This window comes from Setaria italica, chromosome IX (genome assembly GCF_000263155.2).
Source record: "Setaria italica strain Yugu1 chromosome IX, Setaria_italica_v2.0, whole genome shotgun sequence".
Taxonomy (NCBI): Eukaryota; Viridiplantae; Streptophyta; class Magnoliopsida; order Poales; family Poaceae; genus Setaria; species Setaria italica.
In genome coordinates, this window is record NC_028458.1 from 58,265,005 (window position 1) to 58,279,408 (window position 14,404).

The 14,404-nt window shown below is 47.4% G+C and overlaps 2 protein-coding genes across 3 annotated transcripts; both read left to right on the forward strand.

Annotated features, from left to right (window-relative positions):
* Window positions 1-4,569: 4,569 nt before the first annotated feature.
* Window positions 4,570-6,923, forward strand: LOC101783116 (remorin). Its single transcript, XM_004985966.4, has 5 exons — window positions 4,570-5,108; window positions 5,728-5,772; window positions 5,881-5,968; window positions 6,276-6,357; window positions 6,452-6,923. The coding sequence occupies exons 1-5, from the start codon at window positions 4,961-4,963 to the stop codon at window positions 6,650-6,652; spliced, it is 564 nt and encodes a 187-aa protein (XP_004986023.1). The 5' UTR covers window positions 4,570-4,960; the 3' UTR covers window positions 6,653-6,923.
* Window positions 6,924-7,791: 868 nt separating this feature from the next.
* LOC101783523 (folylpolyglutamate synthase) lies at window positions 7,792-12,267 on the forward strand. Of its 2 annotated transcripts, none has more exons than XM_004985967.4 (16): window positions 7,792-8,050; window positions 8,118-8,254; window positions 8,355-8,420; window positions 8,687-8,796; window positions 8,982-9,042; window positions 9,240-9,323; window positions 9,574-9,630; window positions 9,898-9,958; window positions 10,049-10,095; window positions 10,187-10,264; window positions 10,349-10,513; window positions 10,589-10,834; window positions 10,940-11,018; window positions 11,249-11,401; window positions 11,535-11,644; window positions 11,916-12,267. In XM_004985967.4, the coding sequence occupies exons 1-16, from the start codon at window positions 7,825-7,827 to the stop codon at window positions 11,973-11,975; spliced, it is 1,740 nt and encodes a 579-aa protein (XP_004986024.1). In that variant the 5' UTR covers window positions 7,792-7,824; the 3' UTR covers window positions 11,976-12,267. The 2 variants fall into 2 exon arrangements, with proteins under 2 accessions (XP_004986024.1, XP_012698618.1); XM_012843164.3 differs by having other exon boundaries at window positions 8,130-8,254.
* Window positions 12,268-14,404: the final 2,137 nt, after the last annotated feature.

The following is a 14,404-nucleotide window of genomic DNA, read 5'->3' on the forward strand; positions in this document are numbered from 1 at the left end:
GCAAGGAAGGAAGAAGTCAGACTCCTCTAGGATTCCCCTGTATTGAATAGGACTAGTCCCGGAGTACTCTATAGGACTCTCCTTGTAATCCGACTAGTACTCTGCCCCTTGGAGTATATAAAGGAGGGCAGGTGGTACCTAGCTCGGCCAGGTCAGACCTCAGGGTTATACCTCAACCATCCGGTACTAGAGGGCCTCTGGGAGCTCCCAACTTTGGAACCGGTACTAATACTAACATTAGTACCGGGTCCAAAAATAACCGGTACTAAGGCTAGGGATGAAAGGTCAGTTTCCTGGTAGTGGAAGTCATAGGCAGGAAAAGGAAAGGAAAAGAAAAACAAAAGGACTATAGTGTGTGTTTAATTGATATAGCAGAAAATACAAGACTACAACCCTGGGAGGCCATAGGCAGTAAAAGGAAAAGACTACAACTCTGGGAGGCCATAGGCAGGAAAAGAAAGGCCATAGGTAGGAAAAGGAAAAGAAAAGGAATTGGATTGGGATATCAACGCGGGTCATCACTCAACTCAAAAAACGCCACACCCGACCGGTTGGATTGGGACGTCAACATGGCCTTCTCACTCCACTCACCACGGCGGCACCCACCAACATTCACGCTCATATATTTGCCGAAACCTCCAGGCGTGGCCCTATGTCGATAGGAATCGATAGAAGCAGACTGCACCGCACTGAGAAGGCTACCATCATGCAGGCCCCTCCGCCATAGTGCCGTTGCAACACCACACTCCACCTGACGAAGTGATACCACAGAATCTGGACCTCTCACAGGCTGCCTCGCAGAAGCCACCACGATAACACAACGCGCAGAGCCCTCGCCGCATCCGCCGTTGGACTCCACCCCGTTCTCGTCGCCTCAAAGAAACATCGCGCGCGGGGGCTTTGCCTCGCCCGCCACAGTACTCCACGTCAGGGATCCGTTTCTTTTCTCACCAGATCTCCATCGATCAATCAAGCCGCCGTCGTAGGTCGACTTCGTCTCGTTGCTTCACCCACGCAAAAACCTCCGCCGTCAAGTTAGCAAACTAGAGAAGTCGCTTGCGCCACCTTTCGACGATATACCGCACCGGGTAGCCCAGCCAAGTTGATCAACCCGCCGCGGTCTGTTGCAAGCCTAGTTGTCCCATGATGCCGTTGCCGCAAGCGCCATCTTCCGACGCAGTCCCACGCCGCTCTGACTATTGCCAAGCAACATCAGCCGCCGCGGTCCGCTGCAAGCAGCCAAGCCGACAACCATGCGACAACCCCTGACCGCTGCCATACCTACGATCGCCTCCACATGGCCTCGGCAACACCCGTCCAGCTTTCCATGCGGCTGGAATGCCACCACCAGTTGTGGCCGCCCATGACCAATGGACCAGCAATGTCACGAACCGAGATGGGTATCTAGAGACGACGCCTCCAAGAAGGGCACGGCGCCAATGGTGCCGCCATCGCTCGTCTAGGGTCTAGACAGGATTTTCACCCAGAGGACCACATGCAGCAGGGTTGTAGCTCAGACATGACGTCCCCAACGGGGAGACCGACGCCCTAGGGTGCCGCCATCATCTCCACCAGCAAACGCTGGCGAGCGCTTTCGCCCGAAGCATCCCAACCCCTCACTGCACTGCACGCTCACGGCTCGACACTCCTAAACCACAATCACGGTAGCCCATCTGGGGCGGCGTCGCTGCCGCACATCCACGCACCACGCCGCCATACCTCCACCTCCGCTTGCTCGCCGCCACGTCTCCATGTAGCACACCGAACCCCCACACCTCGCAGCCTCTTCCACGCCGCGCGAGCCCCAACCAGAGCTCATCCACCTTCCTCTCCCGGTGCCGCCTCCGCAGCTCCTCAAACCGAGGAGAGGTGGCTTGATGACTTCCGCAACCCCCACCTCGGTGCCACCAACGCACCCCTGCGCCAGGTGTCCTTGTCGCGCCTCCATGGTGTCGATGGCACACCTTGCACAGGCCACCCCAGCAGCGGCACCACGCCGCCATCGTTGAAGGCACAGAAGCTGCCATGTCCCGGCCTATCGCTCGCCCCACTTGGCCGCCATCGCATAGCCACGCACCGGACCGGCCGCCCTCCATCCGCCACCACCCACTCCTTCCTCGCACGGTGCTACCTCGTCTCCGTGCCCAGGGCCGGCCTCCGCGAGCTGCTCTGCTCAAACCTTCGCGTACATGCCCACCTCCGGTCCGACGCGCCGCCGCCGCCACCGCACATGCCGCACCCCACCACGCTGCCTTGGCCGTCGCAGCACCGCCGCCCGGGGGGCGAAGTACCATCGCACGTCGCTCGCACCCCACCTGTTGCGGCCGCCGCCCGCTCGCAGCACCGCGCCCAGGGCGGCCACCATCCCACCGCCGCACCGTCGCGCCGGCACGAGCCACGCTCGCGCATATCCGGTCCCTGGGACTCCGGATCCGCCAGCTTGGGACGTCACCGCCACCTCCATGGCCTAGCGCCGCCGCACCTTAGACCTGCGCGGGCCCCCCGATCGGTGAGAGAGGCCCCGCCGCCGCCTTCCTAGCAGGCACTCGGGCTTCCGATGCACTGCTCCTGTGGCGGCGAGGTGGGGAGGAGGCCTGGAGAAAGGGGGGGTTGGCGGCGGAGCAGGGGTGCCATTCGAGTCACCTGAGAGACGACGAGGGGGCTAGGATGAAATTAGTGTTCATAAGTGTTCATAAGTCAACCAGCTGCCATGATTTTAAGTACGGGAAATGCAACAGGAAAATAGTGAGATCAACGGCTTTGCAGCCTGGATCCGCCTAATATATATCTCGTTTTGTCTAGCGATCATCGATCGGCTGCAAGCCCAAGCACCAGCACCCACGAACGATTGCAAGCACCAGCCCAAGCATCCTCCTAATACTACTCTCGTGTCCCATATATATAGTCCCATATATCTATTGTCGGATGCGATCACATTAGCCATTCGATTAGCGTTGCTCTAACCTTTTTACGAGCACAAGTGCGAACAAGTTAACCCGGTTCTTAATTTTGGGATGTGAGGCCTGATTATATTAGACGATGGCGATGCAATCAAGCTGTCAGATTAGTGGGGGGAATTGAAGCGCACGAAATAATTAGAGAGAGCAGGTCAGGGTGGGCTGGATGGGAGAGCCCGGCAGGTTGGTAATGGGTTCTGTGCACGCAACCATTTCCAGGCAGGCTATAGTTAAGGCTCCGCGACTGAGGAACACAACGCACCATGCGTATTTATCATCTCGGCACAGCTCCGATTAGCTGTCGACGGCCGACCGTCCCTTTCGCCGGCCATGCACCGCTCGGCCTCAGCCAGCTACCACCTGATGGTTGATCCATCATTGCTTCGTTTCTAATCCAGGTTGGAAAGAAGAACACACAACGATCCATGGCCGGCTTAGGTAGGATTCGGTCGTAATATTTTTTTTTTAAATCTGCAGGTTGCTCATGCTGTCACGCACCAGCATCCCAACCACACTGATTAATCATCAGAGTCTGCTGATACTCTTGTGTAAAAGTGACCTTTAGTAGATTATGTAGTAATCTGTTTCAGTCGTCGATCGGATTCGAATGATCTGCCATCTTCGTTCCTTTCCAGTTCCAGGCACAGCTTGTTCAGGTGTAGTATAGTAATGTGTTGAGTTGAGCTGCTGGTATCCAGCTGGTGGGATATAAAAATTAGCAAAGCATCATGTCAGTTTGTCTATTGGTTAGCCATACAAGTTGATCTAGCTAGGCAGCAATTCATCCTTCCTTTTGGCAAAAGAGGGAATGCAAGAACAGCTAATGGAGGCCGGAGGCCTTACTGAATCCTTTTCCTTTTTTTTTTATTTCAGGTACAGCACAGGAGAAAAGGCAGCAGTACTGTGGTGGAAAAAGGTGGGGAATGATTGTCACAGGCAGTTGGTACCCGCTGGGGTTTATCTTAACTTAATGATTGATGATTCTCGGAAGAAAAGGCAACCGACCTCGCTCTCACCAGCTTAATTCTTCCCCACCCACGGATCAGTGCGTACGTGGTTGTGGATGACTTTGCTCTTGAGAATCCAGAGTACCCCAGATTCTCTGGCAGGTACATTACATATTCCAGTAGTTCCAGTTCAATCTATAAATCATTCAGCTATCATCAATCTGGTACGGCAGAACAGATGCAGTATCACTCGAACAAGAGTTTTTTTCCAGCTGCAGGCTGCAGCAACGGGACCAGTTGGATGGACTGGAATGCCGAGGCGGCGGCTGTCCTTGGCCCCATGTAAGGTTGGCAGCGGTTGAGTTGCCATGACGTGCGTCCACCACCAAATTAGTCAGAGACTATACGGAGGAGCTAGCGCAACAAATAAAGAAAAAAGACAGACTAACTGCATGTGATGATGAACTCGGAAGCAGTTTTAATTGATTCGTGCTACCAAGAGTCCAGACATTAACCCGTTATGAATTCGCGTCGAAAAGGACTCGGCTGAACATCAATGCAAGTAGCTAAAAGAAAGTCACCACTCACCACAATGTACCTTGTACTGCTCCTAGATATCACGTATGCACCTTGAATTGATCGAATCATCTTGATTTTGTTGTTCAAAAGAAAAAAAAAGAGAATCATCTTGATGATGCAAATGCTACCCCCACCAGCTCACAGCCTGCCTGGAACAGCCCATCAATCGACTCAATTCGTTCCCTTGTTAGTTAAGCCACCACCTTAGTAGTCGTAATATGCTTGCTTAGAAAAACAAGTATACTTTGTTTCTCTCTCTCTCTCGATCTCTACATCTACCTGGACCTTACTCTGCCTGCTTCTATATATCCTCTTAGCGGCTAACTGTTTTCAGCCCTTGTGCGACCATTCTTCAGTCTGCCGCTTGCGACCTCTTCAGGAAGCACGCCTTCTTCTGTAGCTCTAGGCGTCTGCTTCTTGCATGCTCAGGCTCAGCTGCTGCTTGTGAGAAGATCCATCTGCTTGAGTTCAGCATCGATGGCGGCGGAGGAGGCGAAGAAGGTGGAGGTGGAGGCGACCAAGGACATCGCCGAGGAGAAGGCGGTCGTCCCACTGCCGCCCCCGCCGGCGGCCAAGCTTGATGACAAGCCGGCCGATGACTCCAAGGCCATCGTTGTTGTCAAGGGTACGTACAAAATACCATCCTTGTTTGTTCATCCCGACAACACAACTGCGGTTACGTCTGATGCTTCTACTAGTATATTTCTTTTTTTAATAAAACACTCAGGAGTTTTGTAATACCGACTTAAAACAAATGATGCATTCGATATGGCTCAATTTGCTTATAATAGTTTGACCTACCCAAAGGTTAAAAAAGATCATGAAGGGAACAAGATCTTACCTGAACAATTGTCCAGGTTCTAGAGGGAAAGTTCCTTTTTTTTTCAAAGAGCTATAGAGGGGAATTTCTGAAAAAGCAGATTTTGAGGACAAGTTCCCTGTCCTCTTTGTAATGGTTTTTGCAGTAAAATCAGACAGACCAAAATAAAAATTGAAGGTCATTGTTCGTGAATATCTGGATATAACATGCATAGCCACTTTTTCTTCGCAAACTGCATAATAGATATTCAAATCTCTGCCTTTTTCAGCAAATAAATGCAATGCGAAAAGAAAAGAAAACAGCAACAGCAACAACCAAGCACTTAAAAATATTTATACTACAACTCTGAAAAATCTGATACCCTCCAAAAAGAAGGGAAAAACTCCTGAAAAACCTGATATCTCACTTCCTTCCTATTGTGCAGACGCTGCTGAGAAACCTGCAGCTACAGGAGGTTCAACTGAAAGAGGTAAAACAACAGAAACGGGATCATCATAATCCTCAGTTTAGCCAACAAAAACCAGAATTCTCATTCAAACTCACTGCACCCATCTTATTCCATTCCATTTTTTTTCAGATGCTTATCTCGCGAAAATTGTATCCGAGAAGAGATTGACTCTGATCACTGCATGGGAGGAGAGCGAGAAGGCAAGAGCCGAGAACAGGTAATAATCAGCTGTGTTCAACTGGCAGTTGCTTAAAAGTAAAATTGAGTGGCATTTAATTCGAAGTCGCTTAAAAGTAAAAACGGATTAAACTATCAGCGTGTGTTATACTCAAATGGCACGTCACTCTGGTTCGATTTGATGGTAGAGATAAATATCTTACGATGCACTCAAAGCACGAAATAAAAGCACACCTTTCATCTCCATTGCATGGAAGATGCAACTGACCTCTCAACCACACCACCAACAGCTTGTACTGTCTGCAACTAACTCATTTTCTGCGCTTGTCTGCGATGATCGATGACAGGGCCGCCAAGAAACTTGCCTACATCACTTCTTGGGAGAACGCAAAGAAAGCAGAGATGGAGGCTGAGCTCAAAAAGATCGAGGTAGGCCAACAAGATGGTGACAAGTCACAATCACTGCAAGTTCTACAGGCAGTTCATCAGTAACACTTTGTACTGATTGCCATGGCATATGCAGGAGCAACTGGAGAAGAAGAAGGCGGCATACGAAGAGAAGCTGAAGAACAAGCTGGCCATGCTCCACAAGACCGCAGAGGAGAAGAGGGCGCTGACGGAGGCAAAGCGCGGGGAGGAGATCATCATGGCGGAGGAACTGGCCGCCAAGTACCGCGCCAAGGGAGAGGCTCCCACAAAGCTCTTCGGACTCTTGAAAGCATAAGAAATGTGGAAGGGGCACCCACGATCTCTGCCGACGAATACATATATGTTGGGACTGTTACTTGTAGAGTTGGTGCATGGCCTGTTTGTGGTTTGTGAATGTGTACTTGAAGGCCACTGGTGTGTATTAATTTTGTTGTTGGAAAGGCTTGATATCTGGTGCAGTTTGTAAAAAGGAATTCTGTATATGCATAGGAGTGCAGCTCAGCTCTGATGGATGGATACCTTGTTGTTTCTTTTTCCTTTTCATGAAAGTTTTGTCTGTTGGGAAATCAGTAATGCATTTTAAATTGGCAGTTCTAGCTGCCCGTTCTCCTTTATTGCAAGCAAAATCTGGAGCCTAGTGAAGACACTGTGCATACTGCAATGCATAACTAATGCAGAAAGAGCTCATGCTTTTACGATAGAACAAGAAATTCACATAAGACCAAATCCTAAATGCAACGGAGAAGGTAAGGCTCCTGTGTTTCAGCCGCATGCAATGGTCTTGATCTTGAACCAAGTTACTGAAAACAATGGCAGAAAAAAAACAGCACCTCCAGGGTTCAGAGAAACCTGGATGGCAGATCACATTTCAGTTTCAACTGGTGGAGAGCGAACAACAAAAACAGTTAAGCAGGTAGATGCACCTGACTACTTGTGCACATCTGAAATCTCTACCCACGCGAGATGGTTTACACAGAAGGCGGCGGTTGCTCACCTACCTCAGAGGTCGGGGACCCGAATGTCGACGGCGATCTAAACTTGGACGATTCATCTCCAATCTGAAGTCTGAACCTGCCAAAACGCGCACCCTTCATGGAATCGCAACTCAACTCTGATTTCAGCCTCGGACAGTGACTCCATGCCTATGCCTCACCGCCGTGTCGTCGGCCGCGGGCTGATGCCGACCCTGCTTCCGTGGTTCGTGGACTAGTGTTCTGCGATCGTCGCCGTCGCCGGCGCCGCCGCAAACCCCGTAGGCCACGATTCTGAACGCGCGCAACTCAACAAGGTGGGGAAGAAAGAATACGCTTCCGCCTCAGGAAAGCGTATTTTACTCCCAAGCGGATCTCAGCACGATAAAGCGGATAAACAAAACTGGCGCCACCCGATTCGGCAAGGAAAAATAAATGGCCCCACCAGTCAGCCAGCCAGCCAGCCAGCAACCGTGTCTGCACGGACGGGAACCCCATGCCGCGAAGCGGCGCCCGTGGGGCCCACCGCAGCGCCGCCGGCACGACCACCAACCCCTGTCTCCACCCTCCCACCACCACCGCTGCAGCCCGCACCTGCTCCACGCGCATGCGCTCCTCCCATCCCCATCTCGCCGCCCACCTCCGCCGCCTCCTGCTCTCGCCCTCCGCCCGCCTCGCCCGTCGCGCCATGGCCTCCACCGCCACCGCCACCGCGCAGGCAGGTGAGCGACGCCGAGGCCCAGAGGCTGCGGCTGATGTTTGGTGAGGTAATGACCAGTGTTGGTGCAGGGGGGATTTCAGGTGGTGCAGCGGCGGCGGAGTACGAGGAGGTGCTGGGCCGCCTCTCCTCGCTCATCACGCAGAAGGTGCGCGCGCACAGCGGCAACCGAGGCAACCAGTGGGACCTGATGGCACACTACCTCAAGGTCCGTGCTCCGCCCCGAGTCCTGATGCTCCAGCTATGAGCTATGAATCTTAATAGGATGATCGTTTGATTCGGTTCGATTTGGCTGCTGCGGTGTGTAGATTCTGGAGCTGGAGGAGCCGATCGCACGGATGAAGGTGATTCACGTCGCAGGGACCAAGGGGAAGGTAAACTTACTGACAAGTTGCTTGAGTTGGGTGCCGTGTGACTTCTAGTTTGGTCAGAAAGTTCAGGATTTAAATGTGTCCAGTTTCCAGCATTAAGCTTTACAAAAGGTCTGCTGGTTTAGAGCTATTTGTATCTGGTACTAGGATGCAATGCAACCAAATCCATGTCTGTATTGGCTACCAAAAAATGTAAAATGCTGAATACTGTGAAGTCCCTGAATTCTTCATGATGTATCATTTGAAAAAGGCATTGATTGTATCTACAGGGTTCGACATGCACATTCACTGAGTCAATCCTGCGATCGTGTGGCTTCCACACTGGGCTGTTCACCTCACCACATTTGATGGATGTCAGGGAGCGATTCCGGCTAGATGGGTAATTCTTTTCCTATTGTTCCTTTATCTTATATCAGCATCAAGTTCCGGTGATGATAACAGTAGATCTTTTATGCTTCAGAATGGTTTTCTGTACGTCAATGTGCGGTATCATCTTCTTAATGTTGTTTCCGTAATTGGTATTATGATTGCACTGACCTAGCTCCTCCTTTCTGAGGGCATCAGGGTTGATATTTCTGAAGAGAAGTTTTTAAAGTACTTTTGGTGGTGCTGGAATAAGTTGAAGGTAAATGTCTTCATTTGTTGTTTCATACAAAGTCACTCTGTGCTGGATGCCTACCACCTAGAAGTGACAGAGCTCAAACAATTGAATTAATTCCATCAGGAGTTTTTCGTATTTGTTTATAAGCTATCTGATCTCATCATATTGCTTTTATTTTATATTTAAACTGGTGGATGACGAGGTAATGGGCTTACTTTCAGGAGAAGACTGATGATGATATTCCCATGCCAGCCTATTTCAGGTTCCTGGCGTTGCTTGCATTCAAGATATTTTCTGCTGAGCAGGTACAATAAGTACAAACATTCCCTGGCCTTTCTTCCTGCTTTGCTGTTATGAGTCATTACATCTGTCTAGCCATGAAGATGGCTTCGATGCCATGAAAAAGCAGAAAAAAGACAAGAAAAAGAGAAAAAACTGTATCTTGTGGATCACATATATGTTCTTCTGAGGCTTTGAGTTTACTGACTGGTTATACGTTTTGAGTTTCCTAGCATCTGCTAAATCATCTCCCCTGTCTTTTTATGGCTCTAACAGGTAGATGTTGCTGTTCTCGAGGTTGGACTAGGAGGGAAGTTTGATGCAACTAATGTGGTATGTGATGTTCTATTCCAGTAATGTATCAGCAAAGAGCTTATTTCTGTGAGCATCCTTGCATTATGTGCAAAAGGATGGACTTGGCCAATTTATAGGCTTGTTTCTTGTTTAAAATTCTGTGTTAACTTGGCTTTCAAAGTGACTCTGTTTAACTGTACCCTGTATTTCTTCTGAGCTTTTTGACATCATTTATACTCCACTCTATTATCTTGAACTATAAAAAAACAAAGAGCTTGACAGGTCTGTAAATTTGGGTGTTTGCAGGTTGAAGCACCTGTAGTTTGTGGGGTATCTTCCCTTGGATATGATCATATGGAAATTCTTGGTTAGTCAAATAACCTGACAATTAAAGTACCTCTACTAATATGAAAAGGTCGCTTCATGCTCTCATGTTTACCGGGTGTCCCATGAGCAGGGAATACGCTTGGAGAAATTGCTGGGGAGAAGGCTGGGATTTTCAAGGTTTTCTTCAGTTATTTCCTAGAAAGCTACACTCCAATTCCATAGTCAATTTTCTTAATTCTTTTGGTTCCCTGGTGTCTGTTATTAACAGAAAGGAGTTCCAGCCTATACTGCTCCACAACCAGACGAGGCAATGATTGCTCTCAAACAAAGAGCTTCAGAGTTGGGTGTATGTTCTATTATCAGTTCCTTTCCCTTTTTTTGGTTGCTCCTATTCTAGCTGTTATACTTAATGCAACATTGGTTTCTGAAGATATCTCTCCAAGTCGCTGATCCTCTGGAGCCCTATCACTTAAAAGGCCATCATCTTGGACTGCATGGTGAACACCAATACATAAACGCTGGCCTTGCAGTTGCTTTGGCTAGTATGTGGCTTGAGAAGCAGGGACACAAGGACAGGATACCACTCAATCGCACTGTAAGTCTTCTCAATCATGTTGCTTTTCCAAAAGAAAGATGGCATAACAATTTCTTCTGCTATGATGGAATTCAGGATCCCCTACCAGATCATTTTATTAGAGGACTATCAAATGCTTCTTTGCAAGGCCGAGCACAGATTGTTCCAGATTCACAAGTGAATTCAGGGGCGGACAAAGATTCTTCTTTGGTTTTCTATTTAGATGGGGCGCACAGTCCTGAAAGTATGGAAATATGTGCCAAGTGGTTTTCCCATGTCACAAATGATGATAGAAGGCTACCATCTTCCTCAGATCATTCTCCGAATTCTAAGTCTCAAAAGGTATCTCTCACAGCACATATACTTTTGACCTGCTTGAATTGACCCGCTTTTTCATATCTGACATCTTAGATTCTTCCCTTATATGAAATTTTTCTTTTTCTGCAGATCCTTCTGTTCAATTGCATGTCTGTGAGAGATCCTATGAGACTACTGCCGCATCTCCTGGATGCGTCAACTCAAAATGGTACCTTCAAAATACTCGAAACTGGAAATATACATCGCAATCATTCACCATGTAATTCATATTTTGATTAATTTATCATCTAAATTTGTTTGACTGGAATTAATTGAATTTACTGCCTACTTGAGTTCTGTGTGAAGTAGGTCTATTTACTGTTTTGAATTCACTTTCAAGTTCACCCTTTGCTGATTCTGGGTTGAATGGATGCATTCATTGTTATCTAATTTTGTCAGGAGTCCACTTTGATGTGGCGCTATTTGTGCCAAACCAATCGCAATACAACAAGCTTGGTTCTAATACATCAGCACCTGCGGAGCCTGAGGAAATCGATTTGTCATGGCAGTTGTCACTCCAAACAGTGTGGGAGAAGTTACTTCAGGATAAAGGTTCTTCCGAAATTCAAACTTGATTACTTTAGCCATTTATGCTGCATTTCTTAGTGCCTTATATGTCTTCTCCCTTGAAACAAGCATTTTCGTGCCTGAAGATGATGTGATAACTTGCAAGTAAATGGTGCAGGTATAATCAGTGCAAATTCCAGTGATGCTAGTCAAGTTTTTGCGTCACTTCCACTCGCAATAGAGTGGCTAAGGAAGAATGCTCGAGAAAACCGATCTACTTCTTTTCAGGTAAAAGCTTTCCTGAGAACATAACCTTTGCCTTATAGAAATCTGCATATTGATATCTATCCTAATGTTTGTCACTTTGGATTGTCAGTACATTCATAACTAATGTGTGTAACTTCTGTTGATCTTCTATCCTCACTGACACGGGACCTTGTTTGTTTGCTCATTTCCTTTTTTCATGATTCCTGAACCATTGTCTTGTTCTTTTCTCTTATTTGTCTAGCTGCCTTTACAATCGGTGCTGATATATTTGTATCTCATGGCACTGAACTAGGTCTTGGTTACTGGCTCCCTTCATCTCGCTGGTGATGTCTTGAGGCTTATCAAGAAGTAATCTATTTCGAAATGATATACAGCTTGAAGTTCAAACTGTAAGCAATCCATGCTGTCTCCCAGGGCTCACACGATTAGCGAGGGCAGAAATTTGAAGGGCTTGATTATGATGCTAACCAAGCTGCGAGCTTCATGATTTTTACATTCCCTTTTGCGTTTTCTGCTGGCCACTGCTGTATCTCGGCATCAAGAACCCCCAGGGAACCCCATGTAAACGCATGAATAATAAGGTGATTTTGATCAGGCAATCATTTGCCAATGAAAGTATAAAAGAGCATTGGTCTTTATCAGTATTCGCGCTTGCAACGAAACCAGTCCAATTATTGCTCTCAGAAGTCTAATCGTCAAATAATTCATCTGAAAGGTTGCTATTCTTTTCCTAAGCTTGTGCCGGCCGAATGATGTGACGATTGTAGCTAGTTCGTTGTACGAATGACAGGTCAAAACAGTGTTTTCCCTGCACCTCACCACCTACCCTGTTCCACGGACTAACATCCCCTTTTAGATACTTGTAGTAAACAAAGACTAAGGTCTTGTTTTGGGAGGGTGGGTTTAAATTTTAGCCCTATCACATCGGATATCCGCATGCTAATTAGGAGGACTAAATATGAGCTAATTACAAAATTAATAGTAGAACCTCTAGGCTAAATCGCGAGACGAATCTATTAAGCCTAATTAATCCATCATTAGCGAATAGTTACTGTAGCACCATATTGTCAAATCATGGACTAATTAGGCTTAATAGATTCGTCTCGCGATTTAGCCTAGGGGTTGTGCAATTAGTTTCGTAATTAGTCTATATTTAATACTCCTAATTAGTGTCAAACATCCGATGTGACAGGGGCTAAAATTATACTCCTAATTTTAGCCCCTGTCTCCCAAAAACCCCCTAATTATAAAATCAATTGCATAGATGGAGGCTAATTCGTGAGACGAATCTATTAAGTCTAATTAGTCCATGACAGTAAACATGAATTAATTAGGCTTAATAGATTCGTCCCGCGAATTAGCCTATGTATATGTTTTATAATTAGCTCATGTTTAATCCTCCTAATTAGTAATACGAAGATTCGATATGATAAGAACTTTAGCTCAATGATTTAGTTTAGTCCTCCTCAGGCTCAGGCTTGGGTTCGGACTCAGACCCGCAAGTCCCCAGCATGAGAGCTTGTGAATTGCAGCCATGGCGGTGTCGACAAACCACTCATCCTCAGGAAGAACACTGAAATCGTTTAATGTATAGTGGAAGGACAAAAGGTGATGTTAAACACTAGGCAAGCATACAACCTAATAAAAACATTGAAAATACTACAAATAAAATAGAAAAAAAGGATTCCGACCTTTGTGGATCAGCAGTTCAACACCCCTTGCCGAGAAAGAGCTGCAACTGCTCTGCTTATGATTGCGGACACAAGTTGCTGAAGTGGTCCATGCATGCGGAAACCTTCCACATATATACAGCAATCTCAACACAATGAATTAGTGCATATCAAGAATAAGCTGCAAGGACCATTCAAGAAAAGAGAGACCATTCACAGACAACTCCTCTGGTTATGATTCATAACTTGAGCATTTATTTGCATCAAAGTAATATGCATGAGAATTCGAGAAAACATACCTGCTGCAGTCCGTAAAGATCGGTCGCTACAAATGGATAGTCAGTCTCGCTCGCTATCTTCTGCTTTTCCTGCGTACCTTCTGGCTTCCTGCAGGTACGTACACACTGAGCCGGAGTAGCGCACGTCGAGCATGGCTCCAGCAGTGATGACCGCGCTCTCGCAGCAGCTTCAATCTCCCCTGGGGGAAGCTGCGCTTCTCTCTGGCGGCAGCGCCGTCCGCTCAGCCAAGCCTGGTCGACGGGCGAAGGTTTCCGGCGGCGAAGAAGGCCTAGTCGACGGCTTGCGCGTTGAATCCAAAAGAAATTACATAGATGACGTGGCGGTATTTGAATATGAAAAATGAGAAATTTACAGAGGCTGTTGGAGTACACATGTTTTTTTACAAGTTTTTTTATTTTACAGGATGGATAAATTATGGACTTTAGATCTATTTTTGACTAACCTCTTGGAGTTGCTCTTATTCTTAAAAAGCATGGCTGCTGTGTAGGTGTCAAGAACAACTAGTGGCTAGGCTGTTGAGTTATTTTTAGAAAGCATGCAGGGTTGTTGATAGGAAGTGCTCCTGTTCTATGAAGGGCGCTTAGAGAATGTAATAAGGATTATCCAAGGAAATAGAACCTCCCGGAGTGGGCGGGTTTTCCCTTCGACGGTGACCACCGGCGATTCAGCTGACTCTCCGATACCTCGGGAAAATATCTATGTGATATTTTTCCTCTCTTCACATTACATATTTACATTTGTGCAATTACATTGATATCTTTACATTTTTAGAATTATCATGCTAGTGTAGGATTGGAACTAGGGTGCAAAA